This window comes from Maylandia zebra, linkage group LG17 (assembly GCF_041146795.1).
Source record: "Maylandia zebra isolate NMK-2024a linkage group LG17, Mzebra_GT3a, whole genome shotgun sequence".
In the NCBI taxonomy this organism is placed as follows: domain Eukaryota; kingdom Metazoa; phylum Chordata; class Actinopteri; order Cichliformes; family Cichlidae; genus Maylandia; species Maylandia zebra.
This window is the reverse complement of record NC_135183.1, coordinates 9,850,022-9,874,237: the sequence shown is the minus strand read 5'-3', so window position 1 is coordinate 9,874,237 and position 24,216 is coordinate 9,850,022. Positions and strand designations below refer to the sequence as shown.

Genomic DNA, 24,216 nt, shown 5'->3' with positions numbered 1-24,216 from the left:
GAAGTATGAAGGGCTTTGGCTGGATCTGCCCCTTTGACTTAGGTCAGAGCCACGTCACCAGGCTCCTGATTGGTTGTCGCGGCGCGAATTGACGCTGGAGTTCATATTTTTCCAGCGGTAGACGCGAAACGCGCGTATGCACAAAATGCAACACAATAACTGACGCGTGTGGTTTTATTCACGAGTCAAACGCTGCTTTGACGCGCGTTTCACGCGTTTTTAATAATGGATTGGATTTATATAGCGCTTTTCAAGGCACCCAAAGCGCTTTACAATACCACTATTCATTCACTCTCACATTCACACACTGGTGGAGGCAAGCTACAGTTGTAGCCACAGCTGCCCTGGGGCAGACTGACAGAAGCGAGGCTGCCATATCGCGCCATCGGCCCCTCTGGCCAACACCAGTAGGCAAGTAGGGTAAAGTGTCTTGCCCAGGGACACAACGACCAGGACAGAGAGCCCAGGGATCGAACCGGCGACCTTCCGGTTACAGATGCGATTCCCAACCCCCTGAGCCACGGTGGCCCGACTCAAACGCGCCAGACACGCTGCTTTGACGCGCGTTTCACGCGTTTTTGCGACGCAAATCTGCTTCTGAATTTTCGCGGGACCCACAATCGTGCTTCTACATTGACTTTACATGTAAACCTGATGCTCTGATCATGTCTATCCATTTTGTTCGCCACCGACACATCACTACACCATATCCCAGAATTCATTGCGCAGCCCAGCCTACTCCAGTTTCCAACAATGGCGGCTATGGGCAGAAATCTGTGCCATCAGAAACTGAATTTGAATAAGTTAAATTTGAATTTGAATTGCTCGGATTGAATCTGAATTGTAACTTGAATAAAAGCTTTTAAAAACTGAATATGAATTAGCCTAATTTGAAATTCAATTTATTGGTTTGAAAATGATCATCACTAAATTGAAATTGAATTTTATATTTTGAAAATGAATTTATTTGCTTTGAAACCGTATTTTATCCTTTAAAAGTTTAGCTCTCGAATAATTTCATATTCACTTCTCACCATTCAGTTTCAGTTCTACAATTCAATTTCAGTTCCAAAATTCAGTTTACTTACATCCGGTTCAAGAGTAATCGAGCGCAGATTAATAGAACTACGTTTTACTAGCGGACCGAAAGTGTTACTGACGGGAATCTACAGCGTCTTTAGCTGAATTAACAATTCAGAAGTGTTAATTCACCTCAAATACTTGGTTCTAATTGAACAGAAATTTCTATGAACTTGTCAGAACTGTGTAGAACATGAATCAGTCTGTGTCAGATCCTCAGGTAAACAATATCTAATATTTTATCTAAATGACTGCTTTGTCTTTGAAAAGGTGAAGAGCCTGAGGCCGGTGACAGTCCAGTTCTACTCCAAGTACACCCTTACGGTGGCTCACAGGACAAGGCTACATTCCTGTCCTGCCAGAAGAGAAACTTAGGAGTCTTCATGCAGTTCAACCACACCTGTCATATTCCGTATGACAGGGGTCTCAAACTCCAGTCCTTGAGGGCCGGTGTCATGCAACTTTTCCATGTGTCCCTGGTGCAACACACCTGAATACAATTAGTAGGTCATTAGCAAGAGTATAGAACTTGACTGCATGCTGAGGTGGCAACCCCTAACCCTACTCAAGGAAATTTAAGTAAATGTATGTATTTGGAAACATATACTTCTAAAAAAAATACTTTTATTGCACCATGTTCATTCACTCATGAGCTGCTGTAACATGAATCAAATGTCTGAATTGCCAACTCAGCATGCAGTCAAGTTCTATAGTCTTGCTAATGACCTACTAGGTGTGTTGCAACAGGGACACATGGAAAAGTTGCAGGACAGTGGCCCTCAAGGACTGGAATTTGAGACCCCTGCCGTATGGTGTTCTGCAGTTTTCTACCCCACCGTTACAGCATGTCTGACTGCCTGTTCAACATATGCAAAAATATATGATGAGTTTAAGCATGTGATGACAAAGGCCTTCCATTATGGTGTTTGTCATCACATGTCACAGACATCTGGATGATCATTTGGAATAAACAAGAAACTAAAAAATTGTTACTTCATCTTTTATCTTTATTATTATTATTGTTCTTATTTTACATTGTTAGGCATTAGGTTTATTTGTAGTAGTCCTTTCCAACTTCTTTCCCTCTTCCATGTTACTGTGTCAGCTTGTCAGCATCTATTTGGGGTTGGGAGTGGAACAGAAAGTAAGGAAATCCAAAGTGCCATTAAAACCAGGAGAGGTTCTTATATTTCAGAAGAAGGGATTAATTCAAAAGAAATGACCTCAATGTCATATTTTATTTAGGAACCCTAGAGAGCACTTTGCAAAATAACACATTCTTATAATTTCACCCTCAGATGAGCCAAGCTACGACTGTCAGGGAAGGTGATGTAGGTACAGAGCATGTGAGAGTGGTTAAGTTAATGTCACTTGTCTAGATGAAGGCACGAGAGGGATCAATGGCAAGGCGTAGAGATTCAGTATCTTCAGTCTTCAGTGGACACTCCATTTCTGGCACAAAACACCTGTAACAGATGATCGATTTAGGAGGTGACCCGACAACTTCAGCCTGTCAAACATAGCAATGGAGAAGTATGTTTAAAAAAACCCCAACGAATTAAGCATGCACTCGGTACCCTAAGAATTATTATGATAGTTAAACACAGTGATAGTCACATATCATATCACTTCAAACAGAGGTGATCCAGTAATGCTGCACTAATGAATTACACTAACTATTCACTTTAGCTAAAGTTATTAAGTTAGCTAAAGAGTTGGGATGCTGTGCAAGACATAAATAAAGCTAAAATACAAAGGTTTGGACACCGTTTTGCATGTTTCCCTACTATAGGGGTCTCTACAGCATACAGGGCTCTGACAGGGTCCAAGATGACAACTTTGGAATTCTACTAGAAACAGTCGATCCTATTTGTTTGTCAAAGCTGAATCCAGGGCAAACTACGCTAAATTGGCGTCTTTAGCTAACAGCTACAATGAGCATAAAAGTTACCTTACGGCTATCATTTGTTAACATGATGCTTGTTCTTATACATGTAATACATTTATTACCAACCTGAGAGTTTATCCGCTGGTCATTCGACATGACGAATGACTTCTGAAGTGTTAATTCAGCTAAAGATGCTGTAGATTCCCGTCAGTAACACTTTCGGTCCGCTAGTAAAACGTAGTTCTATTAATCTGCGCTCGATTACTCTTGAACCAGAACCGGATGTAAGTCCCAAAAAACTGAATTTTGGAACTGAAATTAAATTGTAGAACTGAAACTGAATGGTGAGAAGTGAATCTGAACTTATTCGAGAGCTAAACTTTTAAAGGATAAAATACGGTTACAAAGCAAATAAATTCATTTTCAAAATATAAAATTCTATTTCAATTTAGTGATGATCATTTTCAAACCAATAAATTGAATTTCAAATTAGGCTAATTCATATTCAGTTTTTAAAAGCTTTTATTCAAGTTACAATTCAGATTCAATCCGAGCAATTCAAATTCAAATTTAACTTATTCAAATTCTGTTTCTGATGGCACAGATTTCTGCCCATAGGCGGCTGCTACTTAGTTTTAATATTACTCTTATTACTCTTTCTGGGTCACAAAATAAACTTTTAAGATATTTTCAGGCAAGAATGTAGCTGTGTAACCTTCAAATATTTGCTCGTTTTTTTAAGACATCACATATTTGCAAAGAGCTCTGACGTTTTCGGAGAAGTCTGTTACCCACCAGCTCGATAGCTAGGCGGTTCACTAGAGTACGTGAGAACAGGTTGTCGCTACTCAGGTTAAACATGATATATAGGTCACTTAGATAACTTAAAAATGTTATTGTTTGGCTTTTTTCAATGTTTTATTTGCTAGTGAGTAAATCGGTTTGGCTGAGATTACAGCTGAATAAACGACATACGGAAAACTGATTAAACAGAAGTGTGACATGATCGAGAATTTGCGCCAGTGTCCTGTTATGTTTTAAAAAGTAAGGAGCAGACAGCTGAACTCCACCGAGACAGGTGGTGACGCAAATCTGAAGGCTAGACCATCCAATTTCACAGCCGCTCACTTCCGGTCTAACTGGCCGTCAGAGGATCCAGCCCACGTAGACCGCGAAGGCCAGGTCCGCAGGAAGATGCAGCCCCTGAATTTGGACCCCCCCCTTCTTTCTTTCTCAACTTTATAGTGCTGTGAAAAAGTTTTTGTCCCTTCCTGATTTTTTGCATATTTGTCACACTTACATGTTTCAGACAATCAAACAAATTTTAATATTAGACAAATATAACAGGAGTAAATGCAAAACACAGTTGTTAAATTATCATTTTTTTTATTAAGGGAAAATCCATCCAAACCTACCCCGCCCTGTGTGAAAAATTCATTACATTCAAATTCATTAGAAAAATAAATGAGACAAACTACAAATTCTAATTATGATTTCTGATCTCAAAACTATTTTTGGCAAAATTTATTACAGTATAATACTGAAGTCATAATAAGCGCTCCTAATCTGGGACATGATATTACTAAATCTATACAACAATTCTTACATCAGATGAATTGAAGGGTAAATGGAAATGGTTATGGAAAGAGATGTGAGTTTGACCATTTTTGCTGTTTTTAGGTTGAACATAATTGCAAATATGGAGTGGATCACTAGAGACAAATGTTTGCTGACAATCTGTATTCACTCCTTCTTTACTTCTGATTTCATTTCCAATAAAAGACAGAAAACATTTGGCTCTTTATTGAGTTTGTAGTTGTTCCTGTCATTACACACACAAAACAAATCTCATGTATACTGACTGCCTCGGGACACAACACAACATTAGTGACGTGCAGTTGTTTCCAAGTCTGGCCTCTTATCTTGTATGAGTTTAGGTTGAACTGAACATGTATATTTGAGTTATAACCAAGTCGTGTCCAATGGCAAAACTTCAAAATTAGAAAATGATTCACAATTTACCATCACAAATGTTTTAGACCAACCAAATGTGACATTAATCTCTTCTTTAGAAGGAACTTGTTAAGTACAAAAGCTGGAAAAGGTTAGATTTACATTACAATTCAAATCAAAATGACTGAAGATGAAGGAAAGGACAAAACTGTATGGACATTTCATTCACGAGAGTTACTTGAGTTTTCTTTAATTTTTCAAAAGCCTACATCATTTCAACATTACTTTGTCCTCTCTGTCTCTTCCTGCTTTGAATGCTATAAATTAATATATTAATTAATAGACAAACAACTTTTTTATACTTTCCTACATATGCATAAAATCAAACCAATGTTTTCTGGAGCAAACACAGGAAAACACGTGTTAAAGAGTGAAAACATTGAGCACTGGCCTACTTTCTGTCTTACATTTCTTGGAAAAAAGTGGTGCTGGCAGGGACATGTTTTTGAACTTTCTGTTTACTTTTTCTGTAAAGTATGTTGACAAGAAGTAGAATAAATAGCGTGAGGCCATATTAAGAAACAAAGGCAAATCCTGCATTGCTCAACAGCTACATTTTGTTTTAGTAGTTTGCAAGAGGTCAGAGTTCATCACTGTTGATTTCGAATGCAGTTCTCTCCTTTCTTACAAGATTATCCAAGTTTTTCCCAGTTTGTACCTAAGTGTAATTCAGACTGTTCATTTATATTCAGACTGCTGTACTTTAAAAAAAAAAAATTCCAACTCAAACCTTGGTAAGGTTAAAAATGTTCTTTGCTCTATTGATTCCTGCAGATGATTAACGGGAACAAAAAATCAAATCAACATTTAGCCATTTATAAATATTTGTGTTTTCACCAACTGGTGAATTGTATTTTTAATGGCATGACATGACCTCATAATAATAATTTATATAACAGCCTGAAAAATCTACTATTTGTCTACTGAGTTATCTAATTATCTAGTTTTTGCAGTGTGTGACTTTGTTATGTGTAATAACATTAGGGAAGCATTATGGTGTTTATAACAGTTTGTTAGGGTCCCACTGTGTCTTTAAAGTGGCAGCATGTGATCACAGTATTTATATCTGTTTCCAGTGAGCCTGAGATTGTTTTTGGAGGCAGGAACAGACTTGTGTAAATCACTGAACAACCTTTTTTTTCTCTGTCTGCAGTGTTTAGTTTTCTTTGAGGGATCAGACGCACAAAGACAACATGCATGCAATAACCAAAATCCTGTTTTTGTGCATATGTTCACTGACGTCAGTGAAGAGCCAAGGTAAGTACTTCAAGTGATTTCAATTATTACATGATATTTTGATGGTTTTCATGTTAATGTGAATAATGGGAGTTTATCCAGGAGTTGGTGTCATGAACTGGCTGTGTAATGCAGGCAGGGTAGGACTTAAATGCAGACTTACGGAGACAGCACTTAGACCTCCACAATCAGAATCAGAATACTTAGGAAATTATGTGGGTTGCAGTTGCTCTGAGAAGAAATGGTAAAAATAGTAACAGTTGTCACGGCCGAGGCCGCCTCAAAGGGGAAAGGACTCAAATGCAGGACGCCGAACAGCACGTAAGTAGTTTTAGAGACGATGTTTATTTACTCAGTAAGTGTTCATAAACTGGAAAGTGAGGTTAACAAGTGCGAAGTGCCACAACTGAATCAAAGGGGTCTTAAGCAGCCTGGGCTAAGTAAGCAATCTGGTCTTGGTCAGTGGAAACAGCAGTTCCGGGGATTGGGCTGGAGGGAGAGTCACACTGGGTCCAGGGAAAGGGTCAGAGTCGGTCGGTGGTGACGTGGAGGGGTGAGTGGTCCGGGTGTGTGGTCCGAAATTCCTGGCGTGGAGGCAGGCAGGTGGTTCGGGTGAACAGCCTGTGGGACTGTCAGGTGGTCCAGCGTCCGGGTTGGAGCTCTTCGGCAGAGATTAGTGTTTGGCAGCTTGGTGTGGCTATGAGAGAAACACATGATGAGACAAGGTAATTCACAAAGCGAGTGCGAAATCACGGTGGTGCCCTGCACTAACTAGGGTTAGCTGAGAATCTGGCGAAGAGAGGTTGAGTGCGCTGGCCTTATGAGACCCCGGCTAAATTACCCACAGGTGTGAGCAATCAGCAGAACACTGAGGCCCCTCCCAGGGGTGGAGATGCCGGCTCGGAGGGAGACACACTGGCACACACCCGGACCATGATAACAGTAACAGACTAAACTCCAAACAATACATTATGTTGCAGATTTTAATATTAATTAGTCATTGTCAATTGCTGATTTGTCCTGTTCTCATTGTATGACGAATTATGATGGCTGTTTGGTAGCCATTTGCATACTATGCATACTCTCTCTCTCTTCATATGTGTGTGTGTGTGTTTCTCTGGTGAAATTCAGTATGGTTGCGACAACAGTTTTATGTTGATGTACAATCTTTAATATGGTGTGTGTGTGTGTGTGTGTGTGTGTGTGTGTGTGTGTGTGTGTGTGTGTGTGTGTGTGTGTGGAGGGGGGTGGTGGTGAGTGTTTGCCAAGGGCACCAGACAGGCTAGGACTGCCACTGCTTTGGAGTACGGCAATCCAAAATGTGACAGTAAAGCAAAGATTGCTTTTAGAAGCGCCTTCTTTCAGCAGTTAAATAGTAACAGCCAAACAATCACCAACCACCTGATAGAGAATAGAGCAGCAACTCTGAAACTGAACTTCTAAAATTGTAATTAATAAGAAAACATTGCAGCTACTTTGCTGGTTTTGCCAGTAAAGCGATCGCTTTCACTTTATCAGAAATCTTCCTTTTACAACAGGTTAATCAGCAATTACCTTTTATGTACACTTTCTTTTTCTTTTTTTAATTTATGTTTTATTAGTTTTCTTATTTATACAACATGTACAACAAATTCAACTTAATCACCGTGGGGGGAAAAGCAAGGCAAAACAAAACAACAACAAAAGAGACAAACGGACCAAAACAAAAACAAAAACAAAAACAAACGAAACAAACCAAGAAATAAAATGACATTATACAAAATTGGGCCTCCCATTTTGTACTTATTTCAACCATTTCAACCAATATTCTTCAAATGAGTCCGCCTGCCACTTTAGCCTAAAAGTTATTCTTTCCATAACAAAAATAGTATATATCACATCAATCCATTCATCTATAGTAGGAGCATCCTCTTTAAGCCAAAGGCGAGTTATGGCCTTTTTGGAAGCTACTGACAGCACACTGAACAAATATTTATCCAGTTTGCATAGATTAAGACTCTCTAGGTTGCCTAGGTACAATAATGCAAAATGAAATTGTATTTTCTTTTGGAAGATTGTTTCCATGACCTTATGTATTTCCTTCCAAAATGGAACCACACGGGGACATTCCCAAAAAATGTGGAAATGATTTGCTGTTGCATGTCCACAATGCCTTCAGCATGTTGTATTCTGAGAATAATTGGATTTTTGAGCTGAGGTAATAAAATAACGAATTACATTCTTCCAACTGAATTCCCTCCACGAGGGAGAGCTTGTTACTGGCCACTGCTGCCTACAGATCCCATCCCATTCCTCTCCTGTTAGGGATAGATTGCTCTCTGTTTCCCATCTTGCTTTAACATATCTTGTATCATCATCCTGTAGATTGATCAGTGAACAATATAATTTGGAAATAATTTTTTGATAGGGTGCATCTCTATATGCATTCTCGAATATATATATAATCTCTTCCTTCCCAGTCGATAACTGAGGATTTTTTAACTTTTTATTCAGGAAGTCCCTCAGTTGCAAGTATCTAACAAAATCTTGATTTTGCAACCCAAACTTTTTCTTAAGGTCCTGGAAACTCATCACTTTTCCATTTTTCAACAAGGTACTGTATGTGGTGAAACCTTTATTTGCCCATGTTTTGAATGTCGAGTCGCTCTTACTAGGCAAAAATTCTGGGTCATATGCAAACCACTTAAGGAATCCGGCCCTCTGGTTTAATTGATACTTTTTAAGTACTCTTTCCCATATCTTTAATGAACTTACTATCCAAGGGTTGCCCTTGCCCTATATCCCTGTATCCATTGATAAGTTTATGCCCAGATATTTGATAGTTCTTTTGTCCCAGCTTAGTTTGCGTTTGCTGTGCAGATTTTTTTTTTGGGGGGGGGGGCTATAAAAGCTACTAATAATAATAATAATGGATTTGATTTATATAGCGCTTTTCAAGGCACCCAAAGCGCTTTACAATACCACTATTCATTCACTCTTGCATTCATACACTGGTGGAGGCAAGCTACAGTTGTAGCCACAGCTGCCCTGGGGCAGACTGACAGAAGCGAGGCTGCCATTTCGCGCCATCGGCCCCTCTGGCCATCACCAGTAGGCGGTAGGGTAAAGTGTCTTGCCCAAGGACACAACGACCAGGACAGAGAGCCCAGGGATCGAACCGGCGACCTTCCGGTTACAGATACGCTTCCCAACCCCCTGAGCCACGGTCGCCCACTAAGAACTTGGGTTTTTTGTATATTCAATTTATATCCCGACTCGAGTATAGCCCATACTCCTTTAACACTGACATGAGCTCCATAAGTGATTCAGTAGGTTTTGATAAGTAAACCAAAACATCATCTGCGAACAAGGCCAATTTCTGCTCACTTCCAGCAATATTAATCCCTTTTATTTTACCATTCTGCCTAATCCTTTGAGCCAATGGCTCTATAAAAATAGCAAATAAGAGTGGACTCAGTGGGCATCCTTGTCTTGTGGACCTTTCAAGCTTAAAAGCATCTGAAAGTTCACCGTTAATCTTTATTTTTACAGTTGGGCTATTATACAAAGCCCTCAATATTGTAATGATGGACCCATTAAACCCAAATCTAAGCATTGCTTGGAATAAAAATTCCCATCTCACAGAGTCGAAAGCTTTTTCAGCATCTAGACTCAATAATATAGCTGGTATTTTATTTAGATTAATATGTCTAATAATTTGCAGAGTTCTCTTAACACTATCGTGGGTTTGGTGCGACCTAACAAATCCAGTTTGGTCTAGACCCTTCAAGTCTCCGTGCTATGATTGACGTAAACAATTTGTAATCTACATTTAATACACTTATTGGCCTGTAGTTGGAACATTCTAGTTTCGTAAGTAGCCAATTAAATGTTTTAAGTAAGACCGGTGTCAAAGGTTCCCCTAATTTCTTATACCACTCCGCAGTAAAACCATCTGTACCTGGAGATTTGTTTGCCTTAAGTTTTCCAATCGCCATGTGAAGTTCTTCCCTTGTAATTTGCTTCACTAATGATTTGTTTTCTTCTACTGTAAGTTTAGGGAGGTGTAACATGTCAAGCAAACTCTCCATTTGATCATCGTTGTTTGTGGGTGGTTGTGAATATAATTTTTCATAGTATCTCTTAAAGCAATCCTTAATTTCCTCTATACCCTGCATTTCCATTTTGGTTTCCGGGTCCCTTATCCTGTACATTGTTCTGTCTGCTTGTTGTTTCCTAAATCTATATGCCAATTGTTTCATATATTTAGCTCCCCCCTCATAATATCTTTGTTTGGTCAACATTAATTTCGTTTGGATGTCATGAGTGTATATCTCATTAATTAAATTTCTCTTCTTTGCCATTTCTAATTTTGTCTTAGTATCAATAGTATTTTTATGTGTGGCCTCTAATTACAATAGTTCCAACTGCAACTTCTGGAATCTTGCAACTTTGGATTTTTTAATATTGGAGGTTATAGCAATAACTTTTCCTCTCATCACTGCTTTGCACGCATCCCACAAAATCGGTGGGGGTAACTCATCTTTATCAGGCGTGGCGACCGTGGCCGTGGCTCAGGGGGTTGGGAAGTGTATCTGTAACCGGAAGGTCACCGGTTCGATCCCTGGGCTCTCTGTCCTGGTCGTTGTGTCCTTGGGCAAGACACTTTACCCTACTTGCCTACTGGTGCTGGCCAGAGCGGCCGATGGCGCGAAATGGCAGCCTCGCTTCTGTCAGTCTGCCCCAGGGCAGCTGTGGCTACAACCGTAGCTTGCCTCCACCAGTGTATGAATGCGAGAGTGAATGAATAGTGGCATTGTAAAGCGCTTTGGGTGCCTTGAAAAGCGCTATATAAATTCAATCCATTATTATTATTATCATTGAATTCCAGGTATTCAGCAATGTCTTTTGTCAACTGTTCACATGTCCGTTCGTTCAGTATACTAGAATTTAATTTCCAGTTGGTTATTTTTCTCCTTTGAGTAGAGTTTAAAGATAAATATTGAGGGCAATGATTGAAAGGTCCATTTGCCCAATATGGTACTCGTGTATTTTGTTCATATCAGTACCAAAAGTGAGGAAGTAGTCTATTCTCAAATAAGTTGCATGTGGAGATGAATAGTAAGTATAGTTCCTTGCCGTTGGATTAAGACGCCTCCAAGTATCCACCAATCCCATCTCCTCTATCAGAAGGTTCAGTTTTCTAGTTAGTTTTTGTGATTGAGATATTCTCTTCCCCGATGCGTCCAGATGTGGTTTTAATGTAATATTAAGGTCTCCTCCGCAGACAAGTAATCCCTGTGCCTCTGTCACTACTTTCTCGAGTACTTGCATATAGAAATCAAATGTGGAACCTGGAGGAATATAAACATTATAGAACGTGATCAATTCCCCATCCAATTTGCCCTGTACCAGGATAAATCTGCCTTCTCTATCCCTAATTGTAGCAAAGTGTTCAAGAATGACCTTCCCTGATATTAAAATAACCCCCCTCCTCTTGTATGTCTTAAACCATTTGAAGAGTAATAAGCGTGCTTGAAACCTTGTCTCTTAAGTGTCTCGTGCTCAAGGCCCACCAAATGTGTCTCTTGTAGAAATGCCACATCAATATCCTCTCTTTTCGGTTTACTAAGAATTTTTCCCTGCTTTGTCGGGCTTTGGAGTCCATTTACGTTAAGTGAGAGTACCTTTAACATTTGGCTTTATTATACCGCCAGACAGAACCATGAATGTGCATTCCAAATGTCACTGAAATAAAACATTGTGCCCCCACTGTTAACACAAAACTAAGATTAGTACACAAAAACAATAGAACCAATATAGAGTCGTCCATATACTCAGGATCATTCGACCCCTTTAGGTCCCTGTTGGAGAGAGGAGAGAAAGGACCCACCATATGGTGGGGGCTTTCCCTAGTGTTGTGGCGACTGTCCAACTGGTATATCCCACTTACACTAGATGAGTCCAACATATATGGTAACTTATAAATCTGATCAACTGAACTATCAACATACCGACTTGGACACAATGAAACCAAATAGAGCATATTACCTTCTTATTTAGACTGCTTGCCTGTGAGTGTAGCTCCTATCCTCCTTGTCATTCATATTTAGTAGTCTCTTCTATATTCCCGCAGTTTGCGTCGGACTCGAGTTTCCATTCGTGGCCCTCTGTCCCTCTCCATATCCACATATGGAGAGGGACATGGCAAGGAGTGGTCCTTGCCATGAAAATGCGTTACATACTTTCTCTTCGGTGCTGGGCCCCGAGTTTGCGCGTGTGGGGACCACCTCTATGCCCCGTGTTCTCAGATCCTCCGCTGCGTCCTCTGTGTCCTCGTAAGACCTGCTCATAGAAGTAGGTTTTCACCTGGTGAAACGGTAACAGTTACATGTGAGGAGAGATACTGGATTGGGAGAACCCGCACGCGCTCAGTTGAGACTACTTGCAATGAGGATGGACAGTGGTCTGTCAGACCAGTATGTCAAGGTATAAAACTACAAAAGCTTTAGACACATATTCTAAGCTCACTGTTCTTTGCTTTCATGTAGTTCAATCAGCCATGAGGATGATGAACAATTTTTTTGAAGATTATCCAGTCTTTCTTTCTTTACAGAGGTTACATGTATCCGTCCACAAGATAGACTTTTGTCCCGCTGGGAGGCGTCTTGGCGTGATGAGACAAAGAAATTGGGTGATACTGTCAGGTACACATGTATATCAGGATACAGGAGGAAAGATGGCGTCACTCGGGCCACATGCACCAGAGATGGATGGGAACCAAATCCACTTTGTGAAGGTATGGTGGAGTTTAGTTCACTTTTCTTCTAATTCTGACATGATCGTTTTTAATTTCTTTAATATTAGTCCATATTTGAGAAAACAGGAGAGAACTGCAGAGTGTCTTTGGTCAAACAGAAGCCTCAAAGGATCATTCAGTCATAGAGTAAAATCTTACGAACCAGCAATATAAATTTTAGAGACTCTGTGTGATAGTTCATAGTGAGAGAAAATGGTAATAACATTCATTTTTTTGTTTATTTGTGTACTAACCAAGCACTAACCGAAAGAGTGTACAAATACTCACTGGATACTATTTTCTGTACAAACTGCAAGAAACATTTCTACTGCCACAACAACTTTCAGCTGGATGTTGAATCCACAACTGAACACTTTTCTTGTCCTTTGACTGAACATATTCAAATATAAAATGCAGAACTGTTAAATGGAATCACATTTACACTGGGGAGCTGCTGCTTTTACTTAAATGATTATATGAAAGTATCTGAATGTTTTACATGACAAAATTATCTGAATCAAAGTAAATGCAGAAGCTTAATAAATGTGGTTTTGTTCCTTTCAGAGATAAAATGCAGGAGGCAACAGTTTAATAATGCAGATATTACTGGAAAAATTCAGGCTGAATACAGGTACAACGATCGTGTCCAGTATAACTGCAGGAGAGGTTATGAAGGAAGTTTCACTCTAACCTGTAGAGAAGATGGCTGGCATAGGTCTAATGAATGTACAGGTAAGAAAATGCAATAAACTTAAAAGGATACATTTATTCAGTTATTCAAGGACTACTGTTTTTCATGACAAATATAAATGTTGTAAACAACTGATGACAAAAGACAAATGTATAAACTGTATATAAAAGGTGAGCATTGCTTTCAGGACTGAAAAGTGAAGCTAATATGAAAGTTCAGTCAACATGAATTCTCTCAAATCGGGGAACTTGCAGAAAAGCATCTGGTTCTACAGAATGGTAAATGATCTGTATTTGTATAGCGCTTTACTAGTCCGTAAGGACCCCAAAGCGCTTTACACATTCAGTCATCCACCCATTCACACACACATTCACACACTGGTGATGGCAAGCTACATTGTAGCCACAGCCGCCCTGGGGCGCACTGACAGAGGCGAGGCTGCCGGACACTGGCGCCACCGGGCCCTCTGACAGAAGTCTATCTTTAGTCTATCTTTGTCTTTAGATTCCTTGATGAGCTCCACAAACATTTTTCTTTTGTGAAGCAATGCATGTTACTCTTATCAAAGAGTAACATGCATTTTCCTTGACAATGATGTCATCGCCTTGTCCATCTTTTTCTGGGATTTCTTGCCCTGAAAATAAAGAAAAGGTTATACTTTCCACACATACAAATCTGCTTGGGGCTCATTCGGATCCCAGTGCCGTAAATTTTGTCATCAGATGGTTAGAGCGAGGTTTCGTGCCAAGGTACTGATTTTTTTTTTGACGGAGCTAACTTATCCAAAAAGAATTTGTATGGTATTGCACCTGGTGGTAGACGTCGAGCAGACATCAAAGAAGTTTAACACAGAATAATAACTGGGCCTTTGGGTCTCCGGTTGTCCATGTCTGCATCCGACTTTAACCTTGGCTTAAGTATCTGTTTGAATCCTTTTTTTGTTTAGCGTTCACATTTACTTCTATTCCTAATTCCCACTTCTATTAGTTTGATTCCTGCTTTAGTCTTCCATGCTTGTGTCGTCTTCCTTTTATTTAGTTCATTTATGTGTCTTCTGTGATATCTCACTTCCTGTTTTATTTTGAGAGTTTGTGTTCCTTATGTTTTGCTTCTGGTTTTGCTTCATTCATCTTTTTTCCTCAATCTGAAATCTCCAAAGTGACACCTGGAGGCCAGTTTGGCTATTGCCATATCATGATAATGGGCATGATGTTTTACTCAGGGTCTGGAGTTTTTGTCATAGCGAACCTCCTGCTGTTCTTTATGAGAGATTCACACCAGAAGCATCAGTGAGAATTAAAAAAAAAACTGTTAAGAAGTAGGTCGCCTCTAATTAATGAATTTGTTTTTCTAACATTTAATTTTCAGGTATATATATATTCCTTATGTCAGTGCAGTATATGAGTAACGTTATATACTGACCATGAAGTCAGTTAATGCAGTAAATAACATTTTACAGAGAACAGATGGAGTCATAGCTGTAAAAGTCTGTTTTATTAAAACAGAGGCTGTTTGATCTTAATGAATTTACAGTACATTGTGCCATTCTCTCCTTGCTGATATGAGTGAATGGAGCTCCAACTCCAGTGGCTGACTTTCTAACTTTCACTCATGACAGTAACCATTCGAATAAGATATTTATGTATTATTTATATAATATTTCTTTAATTACACTTTGGATTGCAGTGTATAAGTGACTGGATAGTCTATATTGATCTTTACCATACACAACAAAAATAATAATAATGAGATGAGGTATTGTTTTCTGTTACACATGCTCCTGTAAGAAATAGAACCGCAAATATAAAAAAAATTATTATTTGATTTGTGTCTGTTTATCAGTTGAAATCACCAGCTCTTGTTTTGTTTAGCTCCCTCTGCTTCCCTGAGTCTGCATTTTGGGTCCTCGCTCACTAACATCTGACACATCATGGGAAGGCTTTGCGCAACTAAAAGCCTATTCCACAGGGCGGCTGTCCCAAAGGTCCAGCACCTGATTTCTTCAATTCTAATATATAAGAAGGGATGCTAGTAGAAAGGATGACTCTTTCCTTGTCAACTTCTTTCAGATGTGTCGCTAGCATCAAATTTAAAAAAGAAAAATCCTAAAATTGTGTATTTTTCAGTTTATGACATTTGCAAATCATTTCTGTATCTTTTCATTTACCTTTTGTACTGCATCTCAAAAAATTTGATATTGGGGTGGTAAATACAAAAGAGAAGTATGTTTGTTAATGCCTACTGAGTTCACTAGTTTGCTAAAGGCGTAGACCCGGGTGAACCCATCCATTAAGATGGCAGTGGTAAAAGTCAAATGCAAGTTGAAAGCTCAGTCTCACTTGTGGCTGAGGTTTTTGCTGTTTTGGTAAGAATCTAAAGCTGCAGTCTGAAAGTCTAATAGTAGTGACAGTCATGAACCAAATTTCATCCAAACATCTCACGTAAAGACAATCAAAAACCACACGAAATGGAGGTTTGCCAAAGTCAGCAGGATTCAATGCTAGTCACTTAATAACAGACATTACACAGTCTATTCAATAGTATTAAGGATATTTAAGCCTAGTCCAAAGATAGTTGAATAATGTTATCTATGAATCACTACTAATAACACAAGAATGTATTCTGACTGCTCTTTGATAATATCTAAATGTAATATCTGTCTTTCTGATAGCTATAACAGGATGTCCAACAACGAGCTTTGACCGCAGACTTAAAGTTTGGCAACATGGTGACAAACTTTACTTCAGGTGTGAGGATGGTTACAAACCTCTCAGCAAAGGCTGGTGGGGTGAAGCCACATGTGTGCACGGTGTTTGGTCTGGAGTTGAAAGCTGTATTGGTAATTAAAGTTTCTAATTAAAGTATCTTCTGTTATTAGCTTGAAGCAAACACAGTGACTTGTTCAATACCAATGTCAAGATGGGGAGTATAAGATGTTTAGGTAGAAAAATATAAGTTTTGAAATCTGTTTTAAACATCTTTTTAACATTTGAGTTTTATCTGCAGTTATGTTTAAGAAAACTGGTGTGAAAATATTTTCTGTAATATCTTACAATAAGTGCATTCATACAGAGTTTCTTCCATTGCTTATTCTGATCACATTTTTAAATATGGAAATGGATTTCATCCATCTGTAATATTTTGCCTGATTGTTTGTAATCATATCCACCTTAGAGGAACAAAAGTGTCGAGAAGCTCCTGAGATTCCTAATGGGGAAGGAATACTAGGGAATACTGAACAACACGGACAGACCCAAGAAATGATATTCATTGATTGCAATGAAGGATACTCTGCTAAGATTGAGGAATTAACCTGTCGTGACGGACGATGGGATTTAAATGGATCACTTGATGATATCTGTAAATGTCAGTCACCTCAAGCATTATTTTGATGCATGTTTTTATGAAAAGATTACAGAGTGTAAATTAATAGTGTACATGTTGTGATGTCTTACAGCTAATCATGATAACTGCAGCCCTCCACCCAAAGTTGAAAATGCTGTTATTACAACTTGTTATCGGAAGCAATACCCATCTCGCTCTGAAGTAACCTATCAGTGCTTTGACAATTACATTATGGAAGGAAAAGCTACGATTAACTGCATAGCTGGGGAATGGAAGGAGCTCGCCATTAAGTGTTTACGTACGTACATGACATAAATAAATAAAAATGGTGGGGCAAATACTTTACATCATCAAAAAAAACCTGTAAGAACTGGGCATTAATTTCAGTTTCACTGCAGCAATGAGAAACTGGAAATGGTTAAAAAGCAGTGAGTGTTTGGAAGCTAGGTATTGGGAGTATCCTGTACTATTTTTAACACAGAAAATTTTTGATTTTGTTTTCTTTATTACAGTTACACAGACTGAAATCTTTTACCACATGATTATGTGCATGCTGTGAAAATGTCTCAGGGACACTGGCACCTTTCCAGCTCACAAACAGCAGACGCACACACACAACATTTTATACTATTCTATTCTATACTATTTATACTATACTACTCTCTCCATCATCTTCTCAATATCAAACTTTCAACTTGCTCTCCTCTGATACTTGGTCCTCTTTTACTCCTTTTACATTACAAGACATCAGATGCCTGCTTTGTCATATAAAACAGACTTCAAGCCCCCTTGATGTCCTTCCATCTTCATTTTTCACTAGTGTGTTTGATTCAATTGGCCCCTATATTGTGGAAATGATAAATACTTCTCTTCATACTGGCTCAGTCCCCAGCTTCTTTAAACAAGCTATTGTTGAGCCAAAATGAAAGAAACCCCAGCTGGATCCATCTCTTCCTAACAGTTATAGGCCAATATGCAAATTGCCTTTTATATCGAAAATTTTAGAAAAAGCAGTAGTAGAACAACTTAACTATTTTCTGGATAAAAATGCCGTTAAAAATGCTGTTCCAGTCTGGTTTTCGTAAATTGCATTCCACTGAAACGGCCTTACTTAGAGTATCTAGTGATATCTTGATGGCAGCAGACTCTGGAGAATATACAGTGCTGGTCCTGTTGGATCTCAGCTCTGCTCTTGACACAGTAGATCACAGTATCATGATAAACAGACTCAAGAACTTGTTTGGGATTACTGGTGTTGTTTTAAAATGGTTTATATCAAATCTGTCTGAGAGATCTTTTACTGTTTGCATGAATCATGTCACATCAGAATCAACAGTTTTGCCGTGTGGGGTACCTCAGGGATCTGTCCTGGGTCCAATTCTCTTTTTACTTTATGTATTTCCCCTAGGCCAAATTATTAAGCGCTATAAATATATCTCCTATCATCTCTATGCTGACAACATCCAACTATACTGTTCCTTCAAAATGTCTGAGTTTTATAAATTGTCTAATTTAAGTAATTGCCTGACAGAAATCAACAAATGGTTAAATGATAATTTTCTCCAACTAAACTCTGATAAAACAGAAACTCTAATTATTGCTCCAGACCACATGGTCCCAGAAATTAGACAGCATATCAGCTTCTTAGACCCTTCTGTAAAATCAACCCTTAGAAACCTCGGTGCCATATTTGACAGCTCGATGTCGCTCGAGCAGCATTCTAAGCAGCTGGTCCGAAACTGTTTTTATCATTTACGGAATATTTCTAAACTCAGACTAATGGTATCAAAGCTTGAACGTGAGATGATTATTCATGCTTTTATTTCTTCTCGTTTAGACTATTGTAATGGCCTTTTTACTTGTTTTAACCAATCAGCCTTAAATCGTCTTCCGACTGTGCAGAATGCTGCAGCACGTCTCTTAACAGGCACCAAGAGAAGATCGCATATCACTCCAGTCTTGGCCTCCCTTCACTGGTTGCCTGTAAATTTTAGGTTTCATTTTAAAATTTTAGTTCTAACCTTTAGGGCCCTACATGGTCAAGCTCCTCAATATTTATCTGACCTGCTGAAACCACATACATCTTCTCGGGCTTTAAGGTCATTAGATCAGAGACTGCTGGTGGTACCGCACACTCGTTTTAAAACTCGTGGTGATCGGGCTTTTCAGACTGTGGCACCACGGTTGGGGAATTCTCTCCCACTGTCTCTTCGCTGCACGGACTCCATTGATTCTTTTAAGAAACAGCTGAAGACATTTTTATTTAGAAAAGCATTTGATTAATTTCTTCTTATGCTGTTTTTATAGTTTTATTGTTTTACATTGTTTTATTTACTGTTATATTGTTTTTATATTTCCATTTCCTGTGTTGTAAAGCACTTTGTGATTTTTATCTGTGAAAAGTGCTATATGAATAAATTTTACTTACTTACTTTCTTACTATTAGTAATATACTATTTAAAATTGTACTATTAAATTCCAGTGCACAAAATAATCTAGGCAAGCCTCCAGTTTGCACTGGAACAGTTCGGAGCTGACTGTGAAGCGGTGGGAATGAGAATCACCACCTCCAGATATGACGCTATGGTCTTCAGCTGGAAAAGGGTGGAGTGCCCACTCCAGGTCAGGGATGAGTTCCTGCCCCAAGTGTTTCTCGGAGTTTAAGTATCTCGGGGTCTTGTTCACAACTGAGGGGAGAAGAGAGCAGGAGATCCACAAATGGATTGGTGATGCGGTATACTGGTCCATCTTGTTCAAGAGAGATCTGAGTGTAAAAGAGAAGCTCTTGATTTACCAGTTGATCTACGTCCCTACCCTCACCTATGGTCACAAGCTGTGGGTAGTGACTGAAAGAACAAGATCGAGGATACAAGAGGCGAAAATTGGCTTTTTCTTTTACTACTATTTCAGTTTGCAAGTAGCATGTACGACCACATCATTGAGTTGCGTGTTGTAGCCACACAGTGTTTTGTAGTAGTACAGAACAGTAAGTGAATTGTGAGTTTCTGGATTTTGAATTTAAAATCATGTGTAAATCATATTTTCAGGCTGGCCACCCCCACAAAAATCATCTAGCTCCCCCGGCAAGAATGGATACAAATACTAAATTTGTGAAACTGTGTTCAATTTCAAATGAATTCACTTATTATAGCATCATATGAATTCAATTCCCTGAAAAATGTCAAAAAGAAAAAAAACTCAGATCTGCTACTTGTGATTAAGGGAACAGTTTCTTAAGTAAATTAATGAATGGTTAAGAAAACTTTTAATGCTTATTATTAGCAAATGCATGTTTTAGACATTTACTTAATTATTCATGTCCTTCAGTAAACGATATATAGAATAAATATGAGAAAATAATATTAGTTACTCAGGAAAACAAATACAGCTACATGTTTCTTTCTAAGGTTTTGAGGCATTTTTCATTGAAGGAAAAAACATAATTGAACAGCATTTCCTCAAAAGCCAGCATACCAACGTTCCTGAAAGTATCACAGCTGCGCCACATGATCATCTTTTTGTCAATCTTGGCTCTTCACTTATTTTCAGAAATTCCACCCTGTGGGATACCTCCAGCTCTTGAGGATGGAGACACCAAGACTGCCATCAAAGAGCATTACAGCCATAATGAAACTATTGAATACATGTGTCAGAGTCACTACATTATGGAGGGAGAACCTTACAAAACCTGCCTCTATGGTGAATGGACTGGACACATGAGATGCCTCAGTAAGTTACAGTTCTCCCCAATATTAAGAATAATTTTATCATAATATTCTTTTACATCTTTATCATAATATTCTTATATCTTTGTCTCTTGCAGGGCCTTGCATTGTGAATGAAGATGAAATGAGACAGCATAACATCACCTTGAAATCAAGTGGCACTAAGTATTTAGTTCATGATGAAATAATAGAGTTCAGGTGTACCAGAGGATTATCTACTGGTACTGTGGCAATGCGTCAGAGATGTAATAGTGGTGTGTTAGTCCTACCCACATGCCGAGAGTGAAAAGTTGAAATGATTTCTGATCCTCTGTTTTCAGATGTGGAATAATAAATCACAGATTGTCTGATTTGGTCCGTTTTCTGCTTTCTTCTACTTCACACTAGAAGTAAAACTCATATGTTAAGTTAAAATGTATAAATCTAATCCACAAGCACTCTTAAGTAATGCAAGATGTCGTGCATTTATTAAAGTAACTCTAACCAGCCAACAAAAACATGTGTTCATAATACAAAACAAGTTTACTTTGTGAAATGTTAAAAAGGTACAAAAAATAAAACAATAAAATAAAACAATATGTTTTCAAGACTTTTTCACAAGTTCCTATATCTCACTGAAATGTTGCTCTGTAGCTGATTTCTCGTATTTTAAGTGTGATTAGAAATTTTGACTAGAAACAAGACAAATATACTTGATAAGATTTTGAGTTTTCGCAGTGTACCCCCCACTGAGATCCGGCACTGCATAAACAGTTATACTTGAAACAGGCCAAATATTCTTAAATCTGACAAAAGTTTCTTGTTTTGAGAAGAAAAAAAATCTGCCATTGTGGTGAGCAAAAGTTGCTTGACTAGAATTGTTAAAACTAGAAATTAATCGATGCCTTTTAACTAGACAAAACTGTCTAAAATTTATGCTTAAATGAAGAAAATTTGACTTATTACAAGGAAAGAGACTGAATTGTTTCTTTCTTGATTGAGTTAAATATAAGAATTAAATCTTAACTCTGAGAACAATAATTAGAAAAAATCGCTGAGAATAAGACACCATCTGTTCAAAAAGCTACAACAAAAAAAAATATGGGACTTTATCTTAAAGCAAGACACCAGAAGCACTCTTATTTTTTGCACTTTTATTGACACAGCAACGGGTCAGTAAATCAACTTTAACAGTACTGAGGTCTAATTCCAGGAGACTCATGTCTAACATTACCTACATTTGAGCAGAGTACTGTGTAACATGGCCACTGTAAGAAGTGCATATTCCAGATACTCTTAACAGGAATAATAAGAGTATAAAATACTCATGACTGAATGTATCAAACATACATTTTGCTCTTACTTCACATTTTAATATTTTTAATGATAACATTATTAGGTTTTTAATGTCCCTTACTGCAGAATAAAGATTTCTTATGAAAGTTTTGTTTTGTTTTGGTTTTATCTTTAGCTCCATTCTAAGAAAATGACCAGCTTCAAGTGTCCTCATTGTAGGACACATACAGGATGTCATGCTGAAATGTAAAGCACTTACAATAGAAGCCACTAGAAACAAATTATTCCAGCCTAATTGATGACATTTATGGCATTCAGGTTTTCAGGATTTTTATCGGTTTTTAGCGTTATTTTGTTATTGTTTTTAATCGCCAAATCGGTTTTTCTGGGTCTTTTCACGTGTGTTATGAATAAATCTTTTTTTCGGTACCAATACTAGTTTTTTTGTTGTTGATGTATTTATCCGCGACACCTTAAAGGCCGGTCCGTTAAATTTTGGTCCGTGGCGGAAAAAAGGTTGGGGACCGCTGCCTTAAATGAACTTATATGAACATGCCAAAAATAATTTTCACTGGTCTAGTTTGCTTACTGCTCTTTCAACTCTTCAGTGGTTATTGTCACATAATGACTGTTGCTTATGATTACCTAACAGGGTGTGGCTCATTTTTACCCACTGTCACACCTTAACCATTAACCCCTACTGTAGTCCATTTTGTAAATTTCAGTCATTCTAAGTGTGAGTGGAGGATTATCACAGGACTTGTTAATCACAAGTCAGCAGCCAATGACACACTCCTGCGCCCATCTGTTCATACTGTCTTCTTGTTTGCACAGGCCGGTATTACATCAAAAGGGATTTTAGTAAAAACTGCCATTTTGGGAGTAATGGCGATCCTGACATGTGCTGTTACAGGTTAACCTTGCATGCCTCTCCCCACTGTAGTAGATCCAGAAGAAACAATTTAATAGACAAATCCATTTTATTATATACATAAAAATGAATTGGTTTACAAAAAATAAAAATAAGACGGCAATACTTTTCTTAAGTTTTTAAAAAGAAGATCATGGATTAAAATTTTTTATATATATATATATATATATATATATATATATATATATATATATATGAGCATGTTTATTTACAGCACAATGGACAGTGTGTTCGCCACCATCTGAATGGCCCTGAGGGGGTCTACAATGTCTTTGAGCTTATCTCGCCTGAGAACCCAATCTGGTGAAAACCTGAAAGAAAAGAAAAAACTTTTAGTTATCTCTGGAAACATACAAGCACACTTTCAGTATATTATGTAACTCAGGAATATCCATACTTTGGTGCAGCGCGGGATTTACGAGGCGTCACTGGAACGAAGAAGCTCCCGTTGATCGACGCGCTCATCTTCTGCTTGATGATTGTTCTTTCTGTGTCCATCTTGTGTTTGCGAGCAGTGAGGCGGTAAATACTGTGGATCCTATCCAAGACCTTGGGTAGCTTTTTGACCTCCTAAAGAAAATACAGTAAGCAAAATAGTTAGCATTTTCTCTTGTGTAAAAATATCATTGATATTGGTATTTATGCACTCGTGTTATCCGTTTGTTACAGTGTCTACGGACCTCAGTGCGTTGCTTGTCCTGCAGCAGGAGCGCAAGAAGGAAACAGGCCTTAGTGAAGATGCTTCCACCCTTTTCTGCCACTTTATCCCCTGCCTTCTCCCGGTATCTCTGCAGCAGGTCCAGCAGCGTCTCCACAGAGTTTTCCACTGAATACACCGCCTCAATGGTCTTGTGGTACTGAGGAGGGAGGGGAGACGATGTTAGTCCTGCACACTTAAACAACACTAACGCATCCACTGTTGCATGTTCTATTTTGGCTGAAAAAGACAGAAACACTCAAAAATAAACACCACCCTCGTCCACTTTGTTCTTCATATTTAATGCTTCACGCACACACAAAAAAGTGAACATAATACATGTTTTATCTGCTACATATCCACATAAATGGTCACTTTGCAGTTAAATTAGCTTTACAGAAAGCAGTTTCTTATAGATTGTAGATGACATGTAAGGCCTTAAGCAAAGCTGTTAAAGCCACAATCATGAGACAGCTTCCATGCTGGTAATCTCATTTCATTAAACACTGCACAGAATGATGGGAGGTGTAATTTCTCAAAACTAAGCAGGGATTAGT

At 38.4% G+C, this 24,216-nt stretch overlaps 2 protein-coding genes across 2 annotated transcripts in view; one reads left to right on the top strand and one right to left on the bottom strand.

The window, feature by feature from the left end:
- Window positions 1-6,057: 6,057 nt before the first annotated feature.
- Window positions 6,058-21,106, top strand: LOC101478424 (complement factor H-related protein 1). The gene is made up of 8 exons (XM_024799932.2): window positions 6,058-6,238; window positions 12,813-12,995; window positions 13,560-13,727; window positions 16,358-16,525; window positions 16,861-17,052; window positions 17,144-17,329; window positions 20,581-20,760; window positions 20,855-21,106. The coding sequence occupies exons 1-8, from the start codon at window positions 6,175-6,177 to the stop codon at window positions 21,040-21,042; spliced, it is 1,329 nt and encodes a 442-aa protein (XP_024655700.2). The 5' UTR covers window positions 6,058-6,174; the 3' UTR covers window positions 21,043-21,106.
- Window positions 21,107-21,886: 780 nt separating this feature from the next.
- aspm (assembly factor for spindle microtubules) overlaps window positions 21,887-24,216 on the bottom strand; it is a 28,946-nt gene continuing 26,616 nt past the window's right edge. Inside the window, exons 24-27 of the mRNA XM_024799933.2 lie at window positions 23,643-23,819; window positions 23,360-23,532; window positions 23,143-23,273; window positions 21,887-23,106 (exon numbers count right to left, since the gene is read on the bottom strand). Coding sequence (XP_024655701.2) covers window positions 23,171-23,273; window positions 23,360-23,532; window positions 23,643-23,819 — 453 coding nt within the window. The 3' untranslated portion in view covers window positions 21,887-23,106; window positions 23,143-23,170. The remainder of the gene's footprint in view (window positions 23,107-23,142; window positions 23,274-23,359; window positions 23,533-23,642; window positions 23,820-24,216) is intronic.

Coding starts and splice junctions, on each gene's coding strand:
- LOC101478424 (XM_024799932.2), top strand. CDS start 6,175: ATGCATGCAATAACCAAAATCCTGTTTTTGTGCATATGTTCACTGACG. Junction 12,996..13,559: donor ACCAAATCCACTTTGTGAAG/GTATGGTGGAGT, acceptor TGTTCCTTTCAG/AGATAAAATGCAGGAGGCAA. Junction 17,330..20,580: donor GCTCGCCATTAAGTGTTTAC/GTACGTACATGA, acceptor ACTTATTTTCAG/AAATTCCACCCTGTGGGATA.